Consider the following 27456-nt stretch of genomic DNA (forward strand, 5'->3'; position numbering starts at 1 on the left):
TTAGCCGCACTAGCCAGGAGCTCAACATAGGGGGCCCCAGATAGGAGACAAGATCGCATCTTGGATAAGCGTGAGGGCCAAGATTGCAGCGATAGGGATTGCTACTGATTCCCAAAGAAAAAGAATAGATAACAGCGGAGCAGGCAGCCCTTCCCACGGTATGTAGAGTACACCCCTCTTACTTAAGACATCAACCACATCTATGAGGTATCCCGAGAGGCGAAAAGGCTACTCGCTCCAGAAAGAATGAGGGGGGCTTCAAGAAGAAGAGATTGGCAAAAATATTACTGGTATCACAAGGATGTCGGGCATAGTACGAATGACTGTTAGGCTCTGAAGGATGCCATTGAGGACCTGATAAGAAGAGGTCATTTGAAAAAAATTGTTAAGGCAAAGTAACTAGGTCTTAGGCCAGATATAGACCCTAGCTCAACAGAATCCACCAAACCGCAATGAGGTCTTCGTGAATATGATTTACGGAGGACCGGATATAGCGGGAAGGTCTAGGCGAGCTTGCGAACAATACACTTGGGAGGCCAGAACGAACTCAGTCTCCCGAATAATGAGTTACGGACAGAAGCTGCCTAAGCAACCCAAACAAGAAAGCGAGGTAGTGGGGTTCACGGTCGACGAGTACTCGTCATAATCATGACATGATTGTAATCGCATGCAGGATTGGCAACGTAAGAGTATTAAGGGTTATGGTCGACAGCGGGAATGCGACAAACATTATTTTCTTGGGAGTCTTCCAAGGAATGAGATTCATTGAAAGGAACTTGTGAGCGTGCTTTCACCGCTCTATGGGTTCACCAATGACAGTCTGGTTCCCAAAGATACTATCAACATTCCCGTAACTCTAGGGGTCGAACCGAAGGTCAAAACTGTGATGGTTGAATTCCTAGTAGTGGACTGCCCGATCGCGTATAACGTCATCCTTGGAAGGCTAATACTAAATGATTTAAGCATGGTCACGTCGGTGCACTGCCAAACAATGAGATTTCTGACTCCTGGAGGAGTCGCGATAATTAGGAGCAGCACCAAAGAATCATAGGAATGTTATAATCGGGTCATAAACACTGCACAGAAATGGTTGCACCTAAGGACCATGATCATTGTAGAATATAAGCCAAACCTCTGAACTCTAGAAGACACCATAGATCCTCGTAGCCACAAAGAGGAGTCCGCTGCGGGACCAATCGAGCAGTAAGTGTTAGCGAGGAGGGTCCAATTCGCATACTAAAGATCGACAGCAGCTTGAGTAGAGTGATGATCGATAATCTAGTCGAGTTCTTGAAGAAAAACCTTGACATATTCGCGTGGGTGAACGCTGATATGGTTGGGATCGGCCTCGAGGTGATATGCAATAGGTTAAACCTTGACCTAAAGGCTCGGCCCATAAGACAGAAAAGAAAGGCCATGGATGCAGAGCACTCTCAAGCGCTAAAAGATGAAGTTGACAAACTCCTAGAAATCAACTTCATCAGGGAATCAGGTACCCAGACTAGCTCGCCAACCTAGTTCTAGTCAGGAAGCCGAATGGCAAGTGGCGGACTTGCGTCGACTTCACAGATCTAAACAAAGTCTGTCGGAAAGACAACTTTCCGCTACTATGGATCGACTAGCTTGTAGATGTAATGGCGAAAAACGCACTACTTAGCTTTATGGACGCGTACTCGGGATATAACCAGATCCTGATGTACCAGCCTGACCAAGAGCATACTTCTTTTATTACTGACCATTGAGTTTATTGTTATAGGGTTATGCCATTTGGCCTCAAAACGCTGGCGCGACCTACTAGCGCTTGGTGAACAAGATGTTCGCTAATCAAATCGGCCATTCCATGGAAGTATACATTGACGACATGCTCGTCAAATCAAAGGTCACTGAAAGTCATATTGAGCACCTGGGGGAAATGTTCGACATCCTCAAAAAATAGTAAATGAAGCTCAATCCATTGAAATGTGCTTTCAGAGTAAGCTCCGGGAAATTCTTAAGCTTCCTCGTAAACCAATGGGGAATAGAAGCAAACCCGAAGAAGATTCAGGCCTTGCTCGACATGAAAAGCTCAATTGGCATTAAACAGGTACAAAGTCTAACTGGATGTGTGGCCTTGCTTAGTAGGTTCATTTCCCAAGCCACAGATAGATGTTTACCATTTTTTGAGACCTTGAAGAGGAAGAAAGGTTTCAAGTGGACAGAGGAGTGTGAAAGAGCCTTCCAGAAGTTGAAGAAACACCTCGAACAGCCCCTTTTTGTTAATGTCCATCCAGGGCGAGCTGCTACCACTGTATTTGTCGATATCCAAATCCGCTGTCAGCGCGACATTGGTACGCAAAGAGGGAGGAATACAAGGGTCAATATACTATGTGAGCAAGAGATTGCTCGACGCGGAGATAAGGTACCTAGAGATCTAAAAGCTCGTCTGCGCCTTTGTTGTTGCCGCTAGGAAGCTGTGACCCTATTTCTAGGCACACAATATCCATGTGCTGACAAACTTTTCTTTGAAGAAAATAATGCAGAAGCCCGAGGCATTGGGTAGACTGATCTAGTGGAAAACGGAGATGAGTCAGCATGACATCAATACATCCCGAGGACGTCGATCAAAGGCCAAGCAGTGGCGGATTTTATATCTGAGTTCTCTTTTTAGCCAAACACCGAGTCAAGCTCACCGGAGGTAGATACCTCGGGAGAGATCAAGCAACAGAAGCCAAAGAGTGACGACTTATGGCTATAGACTCTGTATAGAGATGGCTCCTCAAATGAGAAGGGAGTAGGAGCGGGCCTCTTGCTCGAAAGTTTGGAGGCAGATCTAATCAGAACCGCGATAACATTCGGGTTCAATGCCTCCAATAACAAAGCTGAATATGAGGCATTGCTCGCAGGTCTTCATCTTGCCAAGGAAATGGGGGCAGAGTCTATCAAGATCTATAGTGTCCTCCATCAAGTTACAAGGGAATACCAGGCAAAAGAAGACAGGATGACATCCTACCTCCAGCAAGTGGAGACCGAGCTCAAACAGTTTAGATCCTTTACCGTCCACCAGATCCCAAGGGAGAGAAAATCGCAGGCAGATGCACTAGCTCGCCTAGCCTTTACAATGAACAATGAGAAGACAGATTCAATCCTAGTTAAATTCCTCCTGAAAACAAGCATCTCCACTTCACAAGATCCAGTGTTAGCCACAAGTCAAAGGTATAGCTAGATGGATGCAATCATCGCCTACTTGAAGGACAACACACTGCTAGAGGACAGAACTGAAGCTAGAAAACTTCACACAAAAGCAGCTCGGTACACGCTCATCAACAATAAACTGTATAAGCGAGGCTTCAATGTACCATTGCTGCGATGTATTGACCACGAAGATGCAAATTATGTTCTAAGAGAGATACATGAGGGCATTTGCGGAAACCACGTAGGAGGCAGATCTCTAGCTTATAAGGTGCTCGGCCAGGGATACTATTGGTCAACGGTTTATGATGATGCGGCAAACTACATCTGCGGATGTGATAAATGCCAAAGATTTGTAGACATTCTGCGAGCTCCCCTACAAGAATTAACTACTCTGGCAAGCCCTTGGCCATTCGTGATGTGGGGCATCGACCTTATTGACCACTTGCCTCAGGGAAAATGGGGTGTTAAGTTCGCTGTTGGTGTCGTAGATTACTTTACTAAATGGGTGAAAGCTGAGTCATTAGCGATGATAACGTCAAATAGGCTGAAAGATTTTGTCTATAAGAGCATCATTTGTTCTATTGTCTATCAATGGGAAGCAGTTCAACAATGAAGATTTCAGGACCTTTTGCTAGCGGCTCGACATGAAAAAGAGTTTCACAACCATCTATCAACCTCAAGCCAACGGACAAGTAGAGGGTGTGAATAAAGTAATCAAGCACACCATAAAGAAGGAGCTTGACGACCTTAAAGGGAGGTGGGCTAACGAGCTATTGGAAGTTCTATTGTCTTATAGAACGACTGCCAAGAGCTCGACGGGCAAGACCTCATTTTCTTTGTCTTATGGATGTGAAGCAATGGTCCCAGTCGAAGTAGGAATCAGTTTGTTTTGAAGAGAAATCTTTGACAAATAAGCCAACGAATACCTACTTTGCCTAAGGTTAGACCTGATTGAAGAACATCGGTCAAAATCTCAGTTAAAGCTTGCCTCTTATCAACAGCAGGCCAAACGGTATTTCAATACCAAAGTCAGGAATAGAGACTTTAAAGTGGGTGATCTGGTTATCAGGAAGGTTGTCCAGGGTACCCAAAACCTGAACTTAGAGGCACTTGGACCCAGGTTGGAAGGTCCCTTCAGGATCTTCGAAAAGCTAGCACCAGGATCTTTTCACTTAGAACGCCTCAACGACGAAGCAATAATGCGAGCTTGGAACGCCGAGCACTTGTAAAAGTATTACCAATAAGCAACTCAGGTTCTATTCTATGAACTCTATTTGTTGTAAGGTTGTTTACAGCCAAAACAATTGACCAATAAGAGAGGTATTATTCAGTACTTGCTTTGTTCATAATTTACATTTTTTAGTTCATTGGCAATTAACTACCGATCAATAAATCGCAACCTAAGCGATGGAATTCCAAAAGAAAACTTGGAGTCAAGAGTCCAAGAAAGGCAGCTTACCTCGAAAAAGCTATGCCAAAATCCAACTCTTTAAAGATAAAACATCCTAAATCGACGAAGTTAAACTTGAGTTTTAAAATCAAGGAAAAAACACGTCGAAGGAAATTAACTCTATGCCCCTAACCAAAGAACTTGAAAGGGACAGTAAAGTCTAAAATCGAAGTTTATTGTCACATCAGATTTCCTAACATAAATCAGGATTAAAAATCCCAGGTCGACGAAGTTAAACTTGGAAAAATCCAAGAAAAAGCATCAGAAAAAATCAGCCTTAAGTCGACGACTAAAGCCCGAAAAGGACGACAAGTCCGAAATCGATATCAAACGTCGCAAAAATCTAAAAAGCTCCTAAAGAAGCAAACTACACATGACTTGGAGGAAAATTCGAGTCCTAAAGTCTAATTAGGATGACTTAAATGACTCCGCAAAAATGAAACAATCATTGCTTAAAAGAGAAACGACGAAACATGTTCTTTCATTAACTAAAAGTTTAATTACATTCAGGCAATAAAAAAAAAAAAAAAACAAAAAAAGACTAAGATTCTTCAGGCTGATGGGGAGCAGGGCGTTCATCTTCGACCTCGTGTTTGGGAACCTTGCTCAGAAGGACTGTTGTCAGAGGAACCGGGTCTTCGACCTCCAGCTTGGGCCTAGCCTCCTTGCCACACTCCTCAACCTCTTCTTGGCCCTCGCCATCATCCCCGGAGTCATCCGAGTACACATAGGTCATCTCCTAAGTCTCGACCTGCATCCTTTTGACCTCTTTCTGATAAGCTCACGGAAGGAAAGAAAAGTCGATCGACGGATGAGCCTCCCCTAATTTCTGCACGAGGAAGACCGATGTCTCCCAAGATCAGGTAGTGATGACCTCGTTCAGCTCCTCAATCCTAAGCCTGAGTTGCACTTAGCTTCGGTATTTTGTCGACTTACCGTTTTCTGGGTAAGGTTGAGCGAAGTCTGCTTGAATTTGGCCTCCCAGCTTGCTGTTGCTTTCTGGGCCGAGGAAAGCTTAGAGTTTAGCTTGTTGTTGGCTCTCTGTTGCTGAGCCAAACTCTAGTCGACCTCTGTTGCCTTAGCTTTAGCCTTACCTCGAGCAACCTTGCTCGCCTTGAGTTTGTCAAGGAACTCATTTTCTTTGATCCCAAAGGCCACAACTTCCTTTTTAAGGCGTTCAAGCTTGGCTTGCATAACCTCTTTCTCTTTCTCTACAACCTCGACCTTGGCTAAGACATCCTCCTTTATTGTCTCCGCCAACATCCATCCCTTGTGAGTTCCCTCCAAGGTTTGGCCACATTCTTCATACAGGAGTCGGCTCGTCATGGCAACCTAAAAATAAAAAGGTGAGAAGTAAGCAAGAAACAAAAATAGCATTCAAAAAAGGGAAGCGAGCTACCAGTACCTTAGTCGCGTAGCTGCAGGTTAAAGCCAATATATGGGAGGGAGTCGAGTCCCTTATGTCTGTAAATGTTCACGGGGTGACGTAATCCCTAGCCTCCACGGCCCCAACACCAATATGGTTGGGGAGTTGGTCGACCTCGGTCGCCTCGCCTGTCCCCATCCTTTGGCTTGGATGAGTCAGGTCTACCCCCCCTAAAGTAGCTGCCGCACCTACAAGGGCGGGTTTCTTCTTCGCCAAGCTTTTGGTCACGCATTTCTGAAGGCCACTAGCCTATGTGGCGACCTCTTTACCCGAGCGCCCATAAGGCTTAGTCACTTTCTTCCCCGAGCCATCATGTTGCTCGAGTGCTTTACGTTTTCCCAAGCCTTCAATTGGCTCAGATGTCTTCTTCGTTGGCCCCTCAGGGGGTCTGGTGGTGCTCTTCCGACCAACCGCCTTAGAGAAGGTTACAGATTTCTTGGCGCTTGGGCTTTCCACAAGCTCGCCTTCGACGCGCTTCATGTACGTAGCATCCACAAGTTGTTTTATCACCGAAGCAGCCGACGCTTGGCCGCCGTTTTCTTCTTAAGGCTTTTTAGTTTTTCGGCCCACATTTCTGCAAGGAAAAATGGAAATGAGTTAGCGATCAATTTGATCGGGAAATCACACACGAGCAAGCAATAACTTACGTTTTTTCCAAAAGCGCTAAAAATTTGGCCTCGTCCCTACAAAAATCATATGCCTTTAGGTGAGGAAGTGTAAGAAGCTCATGGACGTTGCGCGAATTGTTAGGAAGATCACTAAAACATTGCAACCTTTGCAAGCTCGCTACTGGGAGATAGTCCTTCTCGACGTTAACTGCAATAGAAAGTAATTCGGTTAGATAATAAAGCAAAGCTCGAAACTTGTCATCGCGTACGCGAGTGACCAAAGCCTTACTTGCTTCTGGAGCGAAGATACCGCTTGTCCTGGCTTCGTAAAATAAGAATTGGGAATCCCAATATGGGACCTTCTTCAGGACATCGACCAGCCCGTTAAGATGTACTTTCCTTGCCTTGGAAAGATAATACGTCTGGCCTTGCCCCTTTTTGAGCCTATACAAGTGGACAAACTCTTCGACTGATGACTCACCTAGCTTAGTGATCATGTATACGATGTATACCCCGGTAATGATCAAGTAAGAGTTGGCCGTCAGTTGGAGAGGAGCGATGTCAAATCGCTTCAACACTTTATCGATGAAAGGGTGTAGAGGAATGGATACCCCGCACCTAAGGAGAGTCTCGAAAATTGCCACCCATCCGGTTGGAGGATTCTTCCGAGAGTGTTATCCCATGACCATTAGGTTGAGCTATGGTGCATAGGTCGCCCTGATGCGTTCAAGATCCCCTAGGGTGATTGAGGATTATGGCTCTTTTCGTAGCCTGTGAACTAGAGACGGCGGGGAATGAGCCAGTTAGATCAAAGCACGATCGGACAAGCCCGCAACATCAGGGTCTGAGCTTCTACTGACAAACTCTTCGGATATCTCGGGGGACGCATCCCTTAGTGTTGCCGAGCCAACTGGTGAATCAAACATTTAATCTATTGTGCGACTGCTAGACGAGGACATGGTTGTAACTCGACTCTCAGTACTTGAAAAAAGAAGCGAACATGTGTTAGAGCTTGAACAACTCGATGACCATTCCATATTCGCTTCTATCTCAAGCACTCGAAATAGCTCGTGCAACACAACAAAGTCACGCGACCTACCCAGGACACCGATGGCCACTGCGATTAAACCCCTTTAAAACCTAAGACCGTTGAAAATGCACCCCAAAAACCCTACTAAAACCTTAAAACATCCAATGTGGCCACTACAGCAGCCACCCTTTAGCACAAAAGTCAGAAAAATGAGCAAGGAAGAGAAAGAAGTCATACTAGAATAAAGAAGAGTGTTGAGAACTGTAAGAAATACCACTGCGACAACGTAAGGGCAATGGCAAAGAAAAGCAAAAGGGTGGAAGAAATTTCAGAGTGGTTGTTCTGACTTTATTCGCCACCTTTTATTGTGATTATATCATGAAAGATGAAAGGGTGGAGTTCAATCTCGATCATTGACTTACAACTTATCCTAGCCTTTTGTTCGTTGAGCAATCTCAACCCTTAGACGTGGCCATGTGTCGACCATCCACGAGGTGCGACGAACCATCGGATTGATTACAATGATAACCATCGCCGCACGACGCCTCAACTTCGCGCGTGAATAGCTGTTATCACCCATGTGCTACGAAACGTAACTGACAAAGGCTATCGCATTTAATACGACACGACCACGTGAAAATTACATTTATGCCCTGACTTTTTGTATTCTGAGTTTTGACAGGTGGCACAAGTAATAATGTCCAACTATGATGAACGTCGACCAGACGTAAGGTCGGTAATGGAAGCCAGATCGAGTATGCACTCAGAGACTCATTGTTGAAGCCAGGCTTGGTGTCAAATCGAGTGATAGTCTTCGAAGCCCAAAACAAGCATCGAACAGTAGGGGGCAGGTGTTATGTGTGGTTTCTCCACCAAGCTTGGGCCAACGCGAGGATGTAGCTTGACCTAAAATGATCTGGCAACTAGGATTGATCAACCTAGCATAAGCTCATGGAATCGTAGCTCGACCCGACACAAGCTAGTCACCAACAATCCGAGGAATTAATCAATCAATCCTTAGATTACTTCAAATCCTGGATATCATGAGAATGACTGGATCAACAGTTGTTATTATGCGATCATAGTGCCCAATCGCAAGGATATCGAAATTATGGTTCAAACCATTTGTAATCCTCTGAATTTCGCTCTTTCCTTTATGTAAATCTTGTATATAAACCCCTTAAAATGATGAGGAGGGGGATAAGAATTCTAGATTAAAACTACATTGTTAGCTCTCACAACATATACAAACAACACAGTGGACGTAGGCTGTTAACTTCGCCGAACCACTTTAAAAGTTCTCTTTGTCATTTACTTTCTGACATTATCATTCACTCATCGCTTATTACCCGTAATCACGCACACATCAGTTCTGATCCCGACAAGGTTGATCGGATCTCGCTGGTTGGTGCAGAATTCTATATCAACACTTTGTATTCTCTTAATAATTAATCCATGGTCTTGTGCCCTATCTAATTAGATTAGTCACTCCTATTAACATGATTTATCACATAAACTTGCATATTTATGCTCATTTATTAATATGTTTTGCGCGTCTCTAACCATATTAAATATAAAATAATTTTATCAAAAAAAATTATTAAAATCTCATTTCTAGATGCTTTCTTGGAGATTGGAGGAGTGTAGCTATAAATTTTCAATCATTTTAGATGCTACAAAGAATGGCAAAGAATGATGAGGAAACTTTATCTTATTTGAAATTATAAAATACTAATCAGTAGAAAACAAAAAATAAACCCTTACCTTGTAATTGAAAAAAGAAAACTCCCAAGTAAAGGTTGAAGTTTGGGTATTTTTATAGGCATATATGTAAATTTATCATGTTAAAAAACTGTAAGAATTGCTGGAAAATAAACAATCCCTCAAAACCGCTGTGATGGTTTGCCCTCAAAACCGCTATCATGAAAACTTCCACGCAGACCCTAAGAAATTATTGGTATTCAGATCATGTATTTAAAAAAAAAAAAAAAAAATTGCTTGGGGTTAATAATAATAATACCCCTTAGGTTACGTATAATGGAATACAAGTTCTCCGGTGGCTATAACAGCAACATAAATTCCATTTGCGTTAATTTTTCAATGGTAAAATAAACGGTAAAAAGGCAATTATATAAAATATTTATTAATCTATTAGATATAAAATCTCGAATGTTCATAAACAGTAGAATTTTTTTTTTTGTTATTCCTGAATTCGCAGGGGGATATTGTTATTTGATTAAACCTCAGGGGGTCCAGAAATGAGCGTCCCCCCGAAGAAATCAAAACGATAACCCTCACATCGCATGCTCTCTCGACTTCACTGCAAAACCCTGAAATCAGTTGATTAAAATCGTTCTATTGAAATTGGAATTGAAAATGAGAGCAACGAGATTCAGTAATCTAACCAAACACACCCCTTTTTCACTCCAATTGTCTTCTTCCTATTGCTCTGGTGGTGCAGGCCGTGGTCGCGGCCGCGGCCGCGGCGGCGTCGGCTCCGGTTCCTCGCCGTTTGACCATTTTGGTCCGACCAAAATCATAGGTCAACCCACAACCGAGTCAAAACCCGAGTCGGCACCGAGTCAAAACCAAGGGCGAAGTCCCCCTCTCCCTCCTCCCTCCACAGAGCTCCCTACTTTTTCCTCTTTCAACTCCACTGTTAAATCGACCAAAATCATAGGTCAACCCACAACCGAGTCAAAACCCGAGTCGGCACCGAGTCAAAACCAAGGGCGAAGTTCCCCTCTCCCTCCTCCCTCCACAGAGCTCCCTACTTTTTCCTCTTTCATCTCCACTGTTAAATCGACCAAAATCATAGGTCAACCCACAACCGAGTCAAAACCCGAGTCGGCACCGAGTCAAAACCAAGGGCGAAGTCCCCCTCTGCCTCCTCCCTCCACAGAGCTCCCTACTTTTTCCTCTTTCATCTCCACTGTTAAATCAGGTGGTGCCGGACGCGGCCGAGGCCATGTGACTCCCGGGTCTGAACCTAGTCAAACCACAGACTCTCGCAAACCGCTGAGAATAAACATTGGGACAGGGTTGTCCACTAAGTCGACTCAGCCGACTGAACGCAAACTCCCATCAAGTGTCCTCTCTGTCTTATCCGGGGCGGGGCGTGGAAAGCCAGGTTCACAACCGTCACCGTCGCCGCCTCCGATAGTGGAGGAAGAAAATAGGCATCTTCGGTCCCCAACCAGACGCACCCAATCCGATTCGGAAGCTGCCCGACCCAAGTTGAACAGGGAAGAGGCTGTTAAACAGGCATTGAGGGTTTTAGCGCAGGGTGGAGAAGCTGGGCCGGGGCGAGGACGGGGCAGAGGAAGAGGGAGAGGGAGAGGGAGAGGAGATAGGAGGTTTAGAAGGGGATTGGAGGATAAAGATGAGGGATTTGGTGCAGGTTTGTATTTGGGAGACAATGCTGATGGGGAGAAAATGGCTGAGAAGATTGGGGTTGAGAATATGAATAAGTTGGTTGAAGGGTTTGAGGAGATGAGTGGTAGGGTGCTACCTTCTCCTATAGATGACGAGTATTTGGATGCTTTCCATACAAATTGTTTGGTAAGGTTTTTTTTTTTGTTTTTTGGTTTCACTATTGTTTTTGTTGAAAATATGTCGGCATTGTTTGTGATGTGATGTTTTGTTTTTGGATTGCAGTTTGAGTTTGAACCCGAGTACTTGGTGGAGTTTGAGAACCCAGACATTGATGAGAAACCGCCTATTCCTCTTAGGGATGCTCTTGAGAAGATGAAGCCGTTCTTGATGGCGTATGAAGGAATTCAAAGTCATGAAGAGTGGGAGGTACATTCTTGTATTTTCTTTTTTTCTTTTTTTGACGTTCTTGATAATTTTTTTAATGCAGTTGTAGTATACTTGGTAGCTAAGGTTTATAAGTTTTTAATGTTAACTATTGGTCAAACTTTTCCGAATGCTTCAAGGCCTTTTAATCATACAATTGAATTCAACAATAGCTTCCATATACGAACATGAAACTTGAAAAATGGAAAATAGCTTTTTAATTTTGGGAAAGAATAGCATTGTTATTTACAATTTATGGGAAGTTGTCTGTATATTAGAAATGAGGATTCAGTGTACATAATAAAAATAAAACATATGATAAACATGTCTTGTGCATTTCTTAAGTTTTAATGTATTTCTGATCTTCTATGTGTTTCTAGGAAGCCGTCAATGAAGTTATGGAGAGAGTGCCATTATTGAAAGAGATTGTTGATGAGTACAGTGGACCTGATAGGGTAACTGCTAAGCAACAACAGGAGGAGTTGGAAAGAGTTGCCAAAACTGTTCCTGATAGTGCACCAGCTTCTGTAAAACGGTTTGCTAACCGTGCAGTCGTTTCTCTTCAGGTTAGTATTTCCCTTGGTAATCTGGCAAATGGCTTTTAAGTTGATTTGGTGTGGAAATTGTGTTTTGTTAGAGAGCTTTATTGATTAACTAAAGTTGGTTCACTCATTATATTCTTGGCAAGAGAATGTATTTATAGTGATGCTTACGCTTGAGCCATCTAGAATGCTTATATGCTATTTCAAAATTGTCTTAGGACTAATTAGACCCAATAGTTGGTCCAATTTCACATTTTGATCTGATCTTGTGTTCTGGTTTTGCTGGCATATATGGAAGTAAGGACATGTAGCTTACTTGTTAGATACATTTTTTTAGATACCTTTTGAAACAACCCATGTGCATCTTCTAGCTTCATAATTTGGCATTGTATTGAGACAAAGGGCACATGTTGAAATGTGCATGTACTGGGTATTGCTGTTAAATTTTGTTCTTTAATTATTTATTTATTTATTGTTAGGGAAAAAAAAAAAAAAAAAAAAAAAACGATGGATTAAGTGTGGATGGATTTACATAAAGGGGAACTAATCGTCCACAAACTCAAAGAAATTAGTAGAGGAACAGCCCAAAATATACACCTATTTCAGAACAGTTATGAAACTATTGAAACAAATATCCCTCTCAAGCCATGCCTCCCTGTTATGATGAATGAAAAACGGAGTGCACATCATGGAATTCAGTAGAAACAAAACACCAAAAAAGCAGATGGCAGATGAGGGAACAAACTAACGCTTAGGACAGGAGGTTCTCCTGGATATAGACTTCTGAGTTGTGAAATTCATATGTTCCTTTTAGTTCAAATAAGCACCAAAAAGAATTGCCATCACTATACTGTTCCATGACACACTAGCTTTCCTATCTCCCCGAAAGTGGAAAATCTTTCAATAAGCATCAAATGAAAGATGAGGGAACAAACTAGCATAGCTTGGGGGCTAGAGCTAGCTCAGTTCGTAATTGCAAAACAGTGGGACCATGCACTGAAAGATGATTAATTCTCTCTCTCTTACCCATAATACACCATTGTGGGGATAAACACATTTTTGGTCTTTTCCTTTGAATAATTTCAATATTTTTTCTTGAGCAGTAGACCATGACAAAACTTTAATGTTTCATGAAGACTTGGCCTTCAAAATATTTTTGAGTGTTAAAGAATTGGACCATTAGCAATTTGGTATCATCATTTTTATTGTTAAAGTATGACTTGACTGAAAGACCTGACTTCTTAAGAACCTGAAGTCATTTGTCATCTGTCAACTAGAAAATGTTTAGCTTATGTCATTTAAGTTTCTAAGAAACTTATGGTCCAAAGCTGATGGATGAATAGGAAGTTACCATGCTAGCAATAGAAGCATTGTGATCCACTAACAACTTGTATATATGTGGAATAGATCACAAAGAGCAGCTTCTGGAACCTATCTTACTAGAATCTAATCCTTTTTCCGTCACCAACAGTGATTTTCACATTGGAAAAATCTACGTGCTGCCTTTAGAGACACCAGTACATGGACAATGGCTTTGATAATTGATCCCTCATAGCTTCTTTGTTATCCCAAACCATTCTTGTGAAAGTTTTACTTCTAATGACTGTATGCCAAAGGGAGTTAACTTTTAAAGGAGGCCTCCATAATTATTTTTCTTGTAGAATCTCGTGCCTTTTAACTATGTTACACACTACTGAGCTCCCCTTTATCAAAAGCTTGAAGAACCACCCTTCACCTAACTAAATGGTATTTATTACTTTACGCCTTCTGGGAAAAATTCTCCATAAGCTTTTCTAGCCCCTTTGCCATATAGGAATTCATTATAATGAGAGAAAAGTTGGAAGGTTGGACAACATAGATTGTATAGGAATGAGCCACCATCGTGAGATAAACAAATTTTCTTTCAACCTTCCAGTCTCTTCAATGCCTTGTAAAAAAGGGGTTTCCAAAAGGCTTTGGCTCTTGGTTACTTTCTAAGGGCAGTCCAAGATATTTCATGGGCGAACAGCTCACTTTAAATAGATATTTCATCCATCTTTCTTTGATATTTTTCCAATGATGCAGATCTTAGACGTTTTAGCTTGATTGGTAAGTTAGAAAACGAAATTGACTGCCTTAATTAGATTTAGAAACTTGGATTCATCCCTAGGGTGAAAGAAGAAGGTATAATTCACAAATTGAAGGTGGGAATCTGAGATTTGATCCTTGCCAATAATGAAGCCTTCCCCCAAGTTGGTTTTTTCACCAGTCCACTAGCCTAGTAAGAATGTCAACCACCAACATGAAATCAAACGGAGACAACTGGTCCCCTTTGCCCTGTTGAAAGCCCTACATTTTCCTGTAGGCCTGCCATTTGAAAATAAATAAATTAGCTGTATTCCCCTATTCAAGTTCCTGTATGTGGTCCAAAACCTTTGACTTATTGGATTTCATCCAAGAATTCCATTTCCACACAATCATATGCCCCCTCAAAGTCCAATTTTAAACACTATCCCATCCTACCTGGCCTTATAATCTTTTATCATCTAATGGCTACTAAAAACAAAAGCCAAAATCTATTTGTTCCACATGAAATTTCTTTGGCAGCATAAACTGTGTTCCCCAGCTCCTGCCCAAAAAAAAAAAAATTTTTTTCCTGTAAACGATTATCCCAAATAGATTTCATTTCCTACCTCCATCTTAACTTACATGCTGACTTTAAATGTGTAGATACTATATCAGCAATTAAGCACCATGGTGGAGACAAGATGGGCTTAATCCAGAGACAATTGAAAAGGCCTTCAATTTATACACTTTAAACGTAAACTCCACTTGTTAGGTTGTTCCTTATGATGCAGGCAATGCCTGGTGAATTAAGTAATATCTTCTTTCTAGCTTGTGAAAACAAGTTTAATTCTGTCCAAAGTCATTAGGTTGATTGGATATACCTAACACCATCAAGATTAAAAGTATTAGCCTTTCCTCTTCTGTATTAACTTGAACCATGTCCATAGATGAAACTTGATTAATGATATTAATTGAATGGAAATTTTGTACCATTCATATACAAAATGATCCTGTAGAGATGGTTTTCCCATTTCACATGTTTGGTACCGCAATGATATGATATTTCAGCGGATGCAAACATATTGGATTTGCAACATTTAGATTTCTTTTTTAATGTTTGTAATTTGAAACAACTTAAGTAGAAAAAGCAAAACGAAAGGGCTAGAATTGTAAAGAGTACAACTGATGATGCAATTTCGAGTAACTGTCTTGGTCTTGGTTTACACCCATGCTATTTGAGATGCTACACCCAAAAGGTGTTTAAATCTGATCAATTTGTCAATGCAGAGTAACCCTGGTTGGGGATTTGACAAAAAGTGCCAATTCATGGATAAGCTTGCGTGGGAAGTTTCTCAACATTACAAGTAAGACTGGAATGCCTATTTAGTACTGTTAGCGAACTTAGCATCTTCAATTCCTGAGGTTGAATTGTGAAGCCATCTGGTATGCAAAGGTTGAGGATATTCACAATTTCTTTGGAAAAACAAGCAGAAATTTGATTATTTTAATTTTTGTTTCTGAATTATGTGCTTAATAAGCTCTTCAAAAATTTTGTTCAAGAGTTATCTTGTTTTATTTGTGATATATGTATATTAGAAATTATAACAGCAATTTTCCTGGTTAAGATTTCAGTTTGATGTTAGACAATTTTGTATGGCTTTAAAGATTATAGGCAGGAAGAAGAGAAAATTCCTTTATATCATACCCTTTTGAAGCGAGTGCTTTTGGCTTCTGTCTTTGGCTAAAAGTTTGTTTAATGTCAAATTGTACCCCTTTTTTCCCCTTTGCTTTCTATTATGGTAAGTTGTTTGGTCTTAAATTTTACGAGAAAATTATGGGATTTGTTTTTCTCTGTCAGTACCATCTCCTAGGGGGAGAATTCCAATTGAAACTTGTGGAAAACGTTGATTAGTTAGAGTTTGTTGCTACTGGGTATTGTCCGGTATACCATTCTGATAGGTTTTTTTTTTTTTTTTTTTTTTTTTTTAGTCCGGCTTGGAAAATCCCCTTGTTTGTTTTGCAAGCCCGAGATCGAATCTAAAACCTCTGCTGAGCCCTATAAATTTCGAGAAAAATGGGAAACAATGGCCTTCGGTCATCAGGTACCTAGAATTCCAGACTTTGTGAAACATACTATAAGCTTGACCATCCCTTGCGGGTTTGATATTTTAGTTTTTAATTTATAATATATATTTTTAGGTCTATGGTCTTCCTATTTTTTAGATTAATTATGATTACATGCTTCCTCTAAGCACATCCTATCACAATAATGCATTATCTTTTTTGTTCCTAATTATTAATCAAAATCATAATGGGTTGTGTTAAATTCATCTCAATATCATACCCATTTTAAAGTGTCTTTCTAATGCCAAAATCCTCTTTTGAAAGAATTAGAATTGTTTGTTTGCAACTGAAGAAGGGTTTTTAAGTAATTAAATAAGTTGTATTATGTGTATTCAGAGAAAACGGTCCAAATTTTAAGCTTCTCTTATAACCTCTTTTTTATCTTATTTAAAGTGTTGAAATGTCACAAATATATGAAGAAATCGTATCAAACAAACTCTAAATGATCGACAAAAGATTAATTAAAATGCCGGGCCAGTAAGGTTATAAATTTAAATAGCCGAAATATCTGTTTCCACCCAAGGTTTGGCGAATCGACATTAGTACCCCTAGAAAACTATCAAAATTCCACACTTCCACCCATAGTCTCTACTCTCTATCGATATAGATTCCCTTTTGACCAGCTTTGACTGAAAATACCTTTTTTACCCTTTTAAATCTATATTATAAGCAAATTGACAAATCACTCAATAACCCCAAATTAATAACAATAGCAAAACAACCACTTAAATAATTAGCGTTAAAATTTATACTATTATGAATCAGTAAATAATATCAACTTATTCTCTTAAAATTTATTTTAACACCTAAAATTCAACAACAAACAATTTTTATTATTTTTGAAACTTCAGAAAGATTTTAGTTATTATATTACATCTCAAGAGATTAAACTTTAAAGTCATTAACTCTTTTATGCTATTTCCCTACTTAAGAACTGTGATGGATGTTTTTGTTATTTTATCATTACTTAGAGGATTATTGAGTAAATGAATACAGTACGTGCACACGTACAAACAGTTGTCCAATTGACATTAATCCCTTGTCAAATTACATTAAGGGTGCGTTTGGTTCAGGGAATTTTGGATTACTGAAAAGTTAAATTACTAAAATTTTTTAGAAAAATATGTTTGATTAGTTGGTGGGTATGTTATATTAATATATTTGGTTGAAATGAATAAATTGGTGGGTATATTATTTAAATTACTGAATTGTCTTCTAATTAAATATTATTATTATATTATTTTTTAATATTAATTATTATTTGGATTATTATAACCCCTGTATTTAAAAACTTAACAAAAACAACTCCATAATAAAAGTTTAGAAAATCAACAAAGCATCCCCACCAACCCAGCCACTATTAGTTGCCAGCACCACCACAGGCCGCCAAAAGGCGACAACCTAACGGCGCATGGAAGGCAGGAAATGGCCTTTGTGCGTTGTATGGCCATTTTCGGCCAGATATATGGCTGAAAATGGCCATATCGATGCACGACAACCATTTTTGGCCTTTCATGAACCTTTCCAATGGCAGCAGCGGTTGGCCACGATAATGGTTGTCGGTGGCAGGTCGGTGGGGGTGGCGGCTTGAGTGGGCTACAATTTGCGTTTGAATTAAGTATAATTTTGTCCAAAAAGTTAATTAATTGGGGTGAAATAATAAATGTCATATTCATGTAAATAAATTTAAAAATAAGGGCATTATTATCCTAAAATTTTATTAATAAGGAATATAATTGTTTAAAAAAAAAGGATTACCCTAGTAATCTTGGATTACCTAAGAAAATAGAGGTAATCAGATTACCTTTAATATTATTAATACTATTATTAACAATAACTACTATTGATATTTGAAAATTATCAGAATCTTATATTATTTGACAATTAAACATAATAATCAAGTAATATAAGATGACACAACTCCAGTAATCTCGTATTAACCTCATCCAAACGCCCCCTAAACCTATTTGCCAAACACACCCCATTCTTCCTTCCTCTAAACTATTCTTCAGTTCACTCCCCGCCTCAACCAAACGAGCAACAGCAAAATGGAAGAGCTCAAACCAGTGAACAGCCACCACCAAAACGACGACGTAGACACCGAAAACGAAGACGACAAACCAATGCTGAGCTCGCAAGCTCTAGCGGCTCTACAAGAATTCCTCGCTGAGCAAAACCAAAACCTAGAAACCGAAACTCCAGAGTCGGAATCACATACCGTCGCCTTGGTGTCGGAAAACTGGCGGCTGAGCCAGTTCTGGTACGACGCCGTAACGGCTGAAACTATTACGAGCGAAGTCGTCTCTCTTTGCTCGAACTCCGATTCGCGTGTCGCTTGCATTGCCTGTCCCACGCTCTACGCCTATTTAAAGGTATTTGTTTTATTTTTTATTTTTTTTTTGTTTATTTGCTTGTTTTTGGAGCTGAAATGAATTTGTTTGGATAGAAAATTGGGCCGAATGTGGCGGCGCAAATTCTTGAATACGACGAGCGGTTTGAGCAATACGGCAGTGATTTTACGTTTTATGATTATAATCAGCCGGAAGATTTGCCGTTGGAGCTGAAGCATGCATTTAGTGTTGTGATTGCGGATCCTCCTTACCTGGTATGAATCGGACATTGTGTTTGTTTAAGTTCAACAAAAACAAGCGTTTTGTTGAAACGTTTCTTGGAAAAAAAAAAAAAAAAACTGAAAATGGTTTTCGAAAATGTATTTGGATATTAGAAATATTGACATATTATAATACAATTTTGGATACTTTAATAGTCCATTTGATCTTTGGTCTGAATATAATTTTCAAAATCTAAGATGCCGTTAGAATCTGAATTTTATTTCTAACATTTTTAATATTTGAAGATGTGTGTGGTGTAATATTTAAATACTGTTCTCGATTGATATACTGATAAAGGGTATTTTATGTAGAAATAGGATTCTTGCTTATTTGGATGATCCTTGATATGGAAGAAAGAGTTCAGGAATTACAAAATATGGGACTATAGGGCACATTCGATTGTCGAAAAAGATGACTTGATTGAGTATGGAGAAGTCAAAAAAATAAAGCCACAATATCAAATGTAAATACATTGCTTTATCTTTTCTTTTTCTTTTTTTTTTTTTCCATTCCGGATGAGAGGTAAAAACTGCTAATAATGAGGTAATGTGCTTTTTAGTGTCCTCTTGATTTCAAACTTATAAGATTGTATACACAAACTATTTTTACACAACATTGTATACGCAAACTATTTTTGCACACTAATCTTGTCCCTTTTTTCAAAAAACAAAGAATTGTATTGAAATCCTATATCAAATAGTGTTTTAAATAACTACATATGAGAATGGCATTACGTTATATAGTGATGTAATTAAGCTCAATTTTTCACTTGGTGAACTACATTGTTAAAATGTATATGGCTAACTTGTTTCAAATTTCCTTATTTTATCTGCTCTCAAATCCTGAAATCAGAATTTTCATCCTTGGTCAAAAAACTTTCTGTCTTCCGCACCAAAAAAGTTATTGACTGAAAACTCAGTAAAGATTGGCAAATGAAATTATCACTTTTTGGTTTGAACTCCAAATCTTACAATTTTTTCTAGCATTTTCTACCATGTATGTATTTGATGTAATCTTATGGTGTGTTTTTAGAAGTGATATTAGTGTATTGATTTTATGGTGTTTGGTTAAGATATTTTAAAGTTGTTTTTGGAGAAGTACTTGAAAGGTAATTTTCTAAATAAGAAAATCACTTGCCAAATGCCTTTTTAAAAGTTGCCTTTATAGAAAATGTCTTTCCTAGGAAATACTGTTTGTAGTCGTGCTCCCAAGCATATATGTTTCTTTATTTATGTTAATACGGTGTGAGTTTCTCCCAAGCATGTACTGTTTGTAAAAGAAATATACTTTGAAAATTGAAATATTGTGCAATTGTTGTAGAATATTTCAAATATTCAATGTACGTGTGTTGTTGAGAGACTTCTAGAGTTAGTTAAAGTGTAATTGTGTTTGACTTAGTGATAATATTAAGGGGTGATAATGGCATAACTTTAATAATAAAATGGTGTGAATAATGAGTTGATTTCCTAGAGATAAAAGTGTTAGTGGGCTATCTTTCAGTCATAGCTCGTATTATAAATTGGGGTAGTCTAGAGAGACAGAGTAATTATTTCATAGATTATGTATTTTCACTCCTCTTCTTCTTCCTGTAATCCTCTAATTTACCATATGACAAATATATATTAACAATTTTGTGAGATCTCATTGTGTTTTAGACCTTTGTAGTTGAGAATACACTCTAAAGGTAGGGTCATCAAATCTTAAAGGTCAGGCTACAAGTGGACTATTGGCACCAGGATATCATCCTAGAGGGGTGGAATCTAGTCTGGAATCTAGACTTCAGATGCTGGTTATGGTTGATGTTGATATTTCAAAACTTGCATAAGAATAGGTACTTAAATGAACGTAACTGGAGCAATGGCATATTACCCTTCCTTACCTAACAGTGTTTGAACTACTTAAAACAAATAAAATGGAAATTCCTAATCTGTTCTGTCCAATCAAACTTCAAAAAAGGGCGAGAAAACTCCAAAACGAGCAACAAAACAAAAGTTTTGTGTTAAGTTTAGAAAGCACCATCCTTAAGTACATAGCACAGATAGTGCAGATTCCACCCTTCTAGGATGATATCCTGGTATAAATACGTGTATGGGTTGTCCAAGCTGTAGGATCTATTGGAACTATCTTTGTAAAGGTGTACTCCCACGTACATAAGTATATACCAAAAATATTATCTCTACACACTCTAGAATATAATTGTGGGTGAAAAAGGGCTATATTGAATTACTATAGTGTGGTCTGAACATAGGGAGACAGAAATATGGAGAGGAGAAGTAAGGACTTGATTGTATGTAATTGATATTTTATCTCTCTACACTCTCCTAGTTATAATAGGTGGTTAACAGATCAATAAACCTAGAGAAATGATATTCTGAAACTAGCCTATAAATGAACCTCTAATGTTCAATACCCTGAAAAATTGTGTTATTAGACCTACTTAATTCTAAAGTAGCCTTTAAATGGTAGCTTTTTTCAAATGCACTTAGATCAAACATCTATAGTATTAAGTTTGTATGTATTGAACACACCACCACTTTTGGGTAAATTTTTGAGACAAGTTCCTTTGATCATGTTATGTACATGTGCTGTATGTTGTAATAGCTATTACACAAGTTATTGAACTTCTATAATCTTGCCTTGTGAATGTTGCACCAATCAGGTTGCATTTTGCACAATAGTTTGAAAAAATTATTAGTTAAACTCTTCTATTAGTTAGTTTGTCAATAAGATATATGGCTACTATACAAGCTATTCTGCCCACTAAGATTTTTTCGGTTTTGTCAAGTCAGATGTGTTGCAATGGTTTTTTGGTAGATGCATACACAGGGCACTAGCTTCTTATAAGTCATGGAAATTTTACTTTTCATTGTGTTTAGTTTAAATATCTTGCTTTTAAAATTTAATGACAAATTGCTGATTTTTGCTGATGTATATGATTTCAGAGCAAGGAGTGTTTGGAGAAAATTACTCAGACAGTTTCTTTTCTCGCAAGACCTGGGGACTCTTTCGTGCTTCTACTCACAGGTACTCATTGATTTCCACTTGGTCCTTGTAAACATAAATGTTTTAACTTTTAATACATGTTTGCTTGTAGCGCTATTGCAAGTTAAAGCTATTCTGTTATAAATGGTAAAATAGTAGTGGAAAGTATGACCCACTATTTAGGGTTCTAATTAACATCTTTATTAAAAAACTAAATGCAAAACGGTTGAATCCTTATATTGAGTGTTCTTGAGCTTTATGTTGTGGCCATTGATAGTGAATGTCATCAATTATATTGTGATGCTTTCAGGTGAAGTGCAGAAGGATAGAGCGGCCAAGCTCTTAGGTTTGCGTCCATGTGGTTTTAGACCTCGACATTCTAGCAAACTCGGAAATGAGTTTTGCCTATTCACAAACTATGATCCAGAAATGAGATTAGGAGGGTGGGAGCAAGAGCAATAGGTTCATTTTTCTGAGTCTGCAGACCAAAAGATAGCCGATACTATCAACACTCCAATCTAAAGTACTTATAATATTCCAACATAGTGACTTTTCTTTCCATGAAATCGAAATAGAAAGCCGTTTTTCTATTCAAATTTATCTCAAAAAATCGTTGTTTTGACTTCTGCTCTGATCTCCTTTTGTTCTTCATGTCAGTAAACTTGAATCAGAATATGGGATTGAAAATTCAAGTTTGGTTTAGATTTCTACGATTGTGAAAGTATGGACCACAAATTGAATGATGAGGTTGTTTTAACTGCAGCAATGATGATGGAGGGAGCTTTTTCATTTGTAAGTTTCAATAAATGGAAAACTCTAGCTAACACTAATCTGTTGGCTGTTGCCAATGCTTATCTTCTAAGTAAGCTACAAATCAAAGGTCTTTTTTTTTTTTTTTTTTTTTTTTTTTCATGGTTTGTGCAAAATTTATATTCAATTTTGGACCTGTAAATTATTCTAGTTATAAATTGTGAGTTGTAAGATTATGGGATTGTATTTATTTTGGACAATTAGTTTTGTTTTACACATGGAACAGTCGGGTGCATTTTGTACAGAGTTCCAGTGAAGAGCAACTTAGCTCAACAACGTAAAATTATTTTCCTTTATAGATTGGGTTATTTAACAATAATTAAATTATTTTAATTTAATCAAAAATATTATTTTTTTTTCTTATAATCCTCGAGAAAAAATGGTATAAACTATCTCTGGGTGATTGAGTGGTTCGATAGAAATTATTGAGTATATTACTTAAGTGGTCTTGTGTTCGAATCTCTCTTTAGTTGCTAGTAGGGATAGTCATTAGAGTTCTTCAACCGATCAATAATTCTAGTGTCTTAAGGAATTAGTTGAGGTACATGTAAGCTAGTCCAGTGTTTAGATGCTTTTAGTCAAAAATAAATAAATAAATAAAAATGATATAGGTGATGCAATATTATCTGCGATATTTTAGATTTTTTTTTTTCAAGATCGAGAGAAGGAAAGAGGGTGCATTTTAACATTTATTTATTTTAATAAAGAAATTGATATTAATTATAATCAGGTTGAATGCAACCAATTATAAATCATTAAAAATAGTTAAAGCAAATAATTTTTATAAAAACAAAGTAATATTTACCAGAGACAATATACTTATTCAACAAAACCATGTCTATGTATTACTTTTTTGCAACTAATCTAATTTTTAATATGGTTAAATAATATATATAAAAAGTTGAATACCCATATGGGTTGTTCGTCATGTAACATATTGTGGAACTCATACAATTGTTCTATCTTGATAGATAAGATTTGTGGTTGCTATGTAGTTAAATTTTATTGGTGATGTTGTAGAGAGATATTAATTGCTGAATTAGTATTCAAAATCCAAAAGTAAAAACATACCTATTTGAATAACACGTAGGACACTTTTTTTTTTTTTTTTTAAGCTCTAGAATTGTTCTCTCTTGCCACGTTGGATGTGTGGTTTAATGAAATATTTTTAGCTCTAAGATTCATGAATACTCATGCTGTTTGTTCGTCATGAATACCCATGTGGGTTGTTCGCCATGTAGCACATTTTGGAAGCTCTAGAATTGCTCCATTTTGACACATTGGATTGACAAGCTAGTCAAATTGCTTTATCTTGACATGTTGGATTAGTATTTATTTCTCCATCTATAATTATTAATTAATTAAAAAAATTGGAACAATTCTAATTATGTAGGTGCATTGCATTGGCATTCTAAGGGTCTAACCATAATGACATCTTAAATTTGTGGTTGTCATGTGGTTGAATTTTCTTGGTGATGATGTAGACAATATTAATTGCTGTATTGGTATTCCAAAGTTAAATATATAGACATAAAGATTGGATTACATAGGTGCATTGCATTGTTATATTAATAATTAATAATAATACAAATTATATAGGTGCATTGCATTGACATTCTAAAAGTCTAACCATAACGACACATTGGATTTGTGATTGTCATGTGGTTGACTTTTATTGGTGATGATGTAGACAATATTAATTGCTGCATTGGTATTCCAAAGTCAAAATAAATAGACATAAAGATTGGATTACATCGGTGCATTGCCTTGGTAGTAAAAGCATATTTGTTTATTAATAATTATATAGGTGCATTGTATTGACATTGCAAATCTTTCTTCGTATTCAATTCATATTTAATTGTGTTGTCATTCGAAAGGTCTTCATAAGGGGTTATAAAAGGGGCGTATGTTTAGTTGTGTATTATCACAATATATTAGTTGGTGTCAATAATAGTCTGGTCTTTCGTTAATTGTTTATATGTCATGTTAGTTTGTGTCAATAATACGTCTGTTCTTCATGATTTTATTAATCGATAATTTTTTATTTATTTATGTTTTTGTTTTTGTTTACAGGTCAAAGATTCATGAATTGGCATGAAATAAAGGCATGATGTCTGATTTACATTGTCAAATGAGTTGTTATTTTGATTCATTCTTCTAAAATGTAAGCATATCTTCTAACTATTTTAATACGAAATTGTAAATATATCTCCTAACTATTTTAATGGTTATTATTTGATTGAATGATTGTTTTTGTTTTGTCAATCTATTTGAATGATTAATTGTGTTAGTCCTTCTGAACGGTAAGTGTATTCTTTAACAATTTTAACATGAAGATTAATTAGCTTTTGTTGATTTTGTTTTCAGATAATAGTTGTTATACGAATGAATAATTATTCCTTAACAAATCTTAACATGAAGATCGATTAAATTTTGTTATGTTTGTTTTCAAGGGAATGTTCATGTACTTTACCAAGATCAAATCGGGAATGATCCTATTGTCAGCCGAACTGTGAGTATGTGGCATATCTATATTAGTAGAAACAGTTCAATTGTGTTGAATATCTATATTAGTAGAAACATTTTAACAATTTTAACATGAAGATTAATTAGCTTTTGTTGATTTTGTTTTCAGATAACAGTTGTTATACGAATGAATAATTGTTCCTTAACAAATCTTAACATGAAGATCGATTAAATTTTGTTATGTTTGTTTTCAAGGAAATGTTCATGTACTTTACTAAGATCAAATCGGGAATGATCCTATTGTCAGCCGAACTGCGAGTATGTGGCATATCTATATTAGTAGAAACAGTTCAATTGTGTTGAATATGTTTTCTGTAAAAGCATTGGTATATTTTAATTTGTTATATGAATGATTTATTGTTTATGTCCTGTTGATGTGCGAGTATATATGTTAAATGAATAAATTTTGGTTGATTCTGTTTTCCAATTAATAGGTGTTATTTGAAATATTTCTTATCAGTTCTAATATGATAATCCCTTAAATTTGGGTTAAGTAAACCATTCATTTTATCATCACACGTATTTCGGTTTTCACGGAACAATCAATAGTAAATTGACCATAATTTATTCAATAAAAATTCAATCGATGAGAGGATTAAATCTTTAGAAACTAGACAGACAGGGCTTTAATTTGATATATTATACACTTAATTTGGATAATTGTAACCCCCACTGCCGAACCATTCCTTTCATTATCACACACATTTTGGCTTCCACTGAACAGTTAGTAGTATATTGACCATAACTTGCTTAATAAAAATCCAATTGATGAGAGGTTTGAATATTTAGAAACTAGATAAATAGGGCTTTAATTTGATAAATTATACACTTAATTTGGATAATTGTAGCTCCACTACCAAACTATTCATTTTATTATCACACACATTTTGGTTTCTCCTATTTCTCGTTTCTACTAAACAGTCAATTGTAAATTAGCCATAACTTGCTCAATAAAAATCCAATTGATGAGCAGTTTGAATCTTTGAAAACGAGACATATAGGGCTTTAATTTGATATATTATACGCTTAATGTTGATAACTATAGCCCCACTTTAGACTATTTCTTTTATCATCACACACATTAGGGCTTCCACTAAACAGTCAATAGTAAATTAATTAAAACTTGCTTAATAAAACTCTAATTGATGCAAGGTTTGAATCTTTAGAAACTGGACATACAGGGCTTTAATTCAGTTTATTACACGCTTAATTTGGATAAATGTAGCCCTTTTTTTGAATCATTCCTTTTATCATCATACACATTTTGGTTTCCCCTGTTTCTCGATTTCCACTGAACAATCAATAGTAAATTGGCCATAACTTACTCAATAAAAATCCAATTAATGAGCGGTTTAAATCTTTGGAAACTAGAAAGATAGAGTTTTAATTTGATATATTACACGATGAATTTGGATAACTATAGACTTGCGACCGAACCTTTATTTTATCATCACACATATAAAATCAATATATATAAAGCTGAATACCCATGCGGGTTGTTCGCCATGTGGCGTATTTTAAAAGCTCTAGAATTGCTCCATTTTGACACATTGGATTGACAAGCCAGTCAAATTGCTTTATCTTGACATGTTGGATTGGTATTTATTGCTCAATCTATAATTTTTAATTAATTAAAAAAATTGGAGCAATTCTAATTATATAGGTGCATTGCATTGGCATTCTAAAAGTCTAACCATAATGACACCTTACATTTGTGATTGTCATGTGGTTATTTTCTTGGTGATAATGTAGACAATATTAATTGATGTATTGGTATTCCAAAGTCTAAATAAATAAGCATAAAGATTGGAATACATAGGTGCATTGCATTGTTTTATTAATAATTAATAATGACACTAATTATATAGGCGCATTGCATTGGCATTCTAAAGGTCTAACCATAAAGACACCTTGGATTTGTGATTGTCATGTGGTTGAATTTTATTGGTGATGATGTAGACAATATTAATTGCTACATTGGTATTCTAAAGTCAAAATAAATAGACATAAAGATTAGATTACATAGGTACATTGCATTGGTAGTAAAAACATATCTGTTTATTAATAACTATTAGGTGCATTGTATTGACATTGCAAATCTTTCTTCGTATTTAATTGTACTGACATTCGAAAGGTCTACATAAGGGGTTGTAAAAGGGGTGTATGTTCAGTTGTGTATTATCGTAATATGTTAGTTGGTGTCAACAATAGTATGGTCTTTTATTAATTGTTTATAGGTCATGTTAGTTTGTGTCAATAATACGTATATTTTTCATGATTTTATTAATTGATGATTTTTTATTTATTTATGTTTTTTTTTTTTTGTTGTTT

General features: G+C 37.2%; 2 protein-coding genes across 4 annotated transcripts; both read left to right on the forward strand.

Annotated features, from left to right (window-relative positions):
- Positions 1–10017: 10017 nt before the first annotated feature.
- LOC116142313 (PHD finger protein rhinoceros-like) lies at positions 10018–15773 on the forward strand. 3 transcript variants are annotated; one of them, XM_031427744.1, is made up of 5 exons: positions 10019–10227; positions 10366–11246; positions 11343–11486; positions 11864–12049; positions 15359–15773. In XM_031427744.1, the coding sequence occupies exons 1-5, from the start codon at positions 10062–10064 to the stop codon at positions 15437–15439; spliced, it is 1458 nt and encodes a 485-aa protein (XP_031283604.1). In that variant the 5' UTR covers positions 10019–10061; the 3' UTR covers positions 15440–15773. The 3 variants fall into 3 exon arrangements, with proteins under 3 accessions (XP_031283603.1, XP_031283604.1, XP_031283605.1); XM_031427745.1 differs by having other exon boundaries at positions 10019–10220; positions 10359–11246; XM_031427743.1 differs by having other exon boundaries at positions 10018–11246.
- Positions 15774–18161: 2388 nt separating this feature from the next.
- LOC116142380 (EEF1A lysine methyltransferase 1-like) lies at positions 18162–22815 on the forward strand. Its single transcript, XM_031427801.1, has 5 exons — positions 18162–18567; positions 18642–18800; positions 21750–21831; positions 22100–22281; positions 22447–22815. The coding sequence occupies exons 1-4, from the start codon at positions 18244–18246 to the stop codon at positions 22249–22251; spliced, it is 717 nt and encodes a 238-aa protein (XP_031283661.1). The 5' UTR covers positions 18162–18243; the 3' UTR covers positions 22252–22281; positions 22447–22815.
- Positions 22816–27456: the final 4641 nt, after the last annotated feature.

Source organism: Pistacia vera, unplaced genomic scaffold, assembly GCF_008641045.1.
Source record: "Pistacia vera cultivar Batoury unplaced genomic scaffold, PisVer_v2 Contig407, whole genome shotgun sequence".
Lineage (NCBI taxonomy): Eukaryota > Viridiplantae > Streptophyta > Magnoliopsida > Sapindales > Anacardiaceae > Pistacia > Pistacia vera.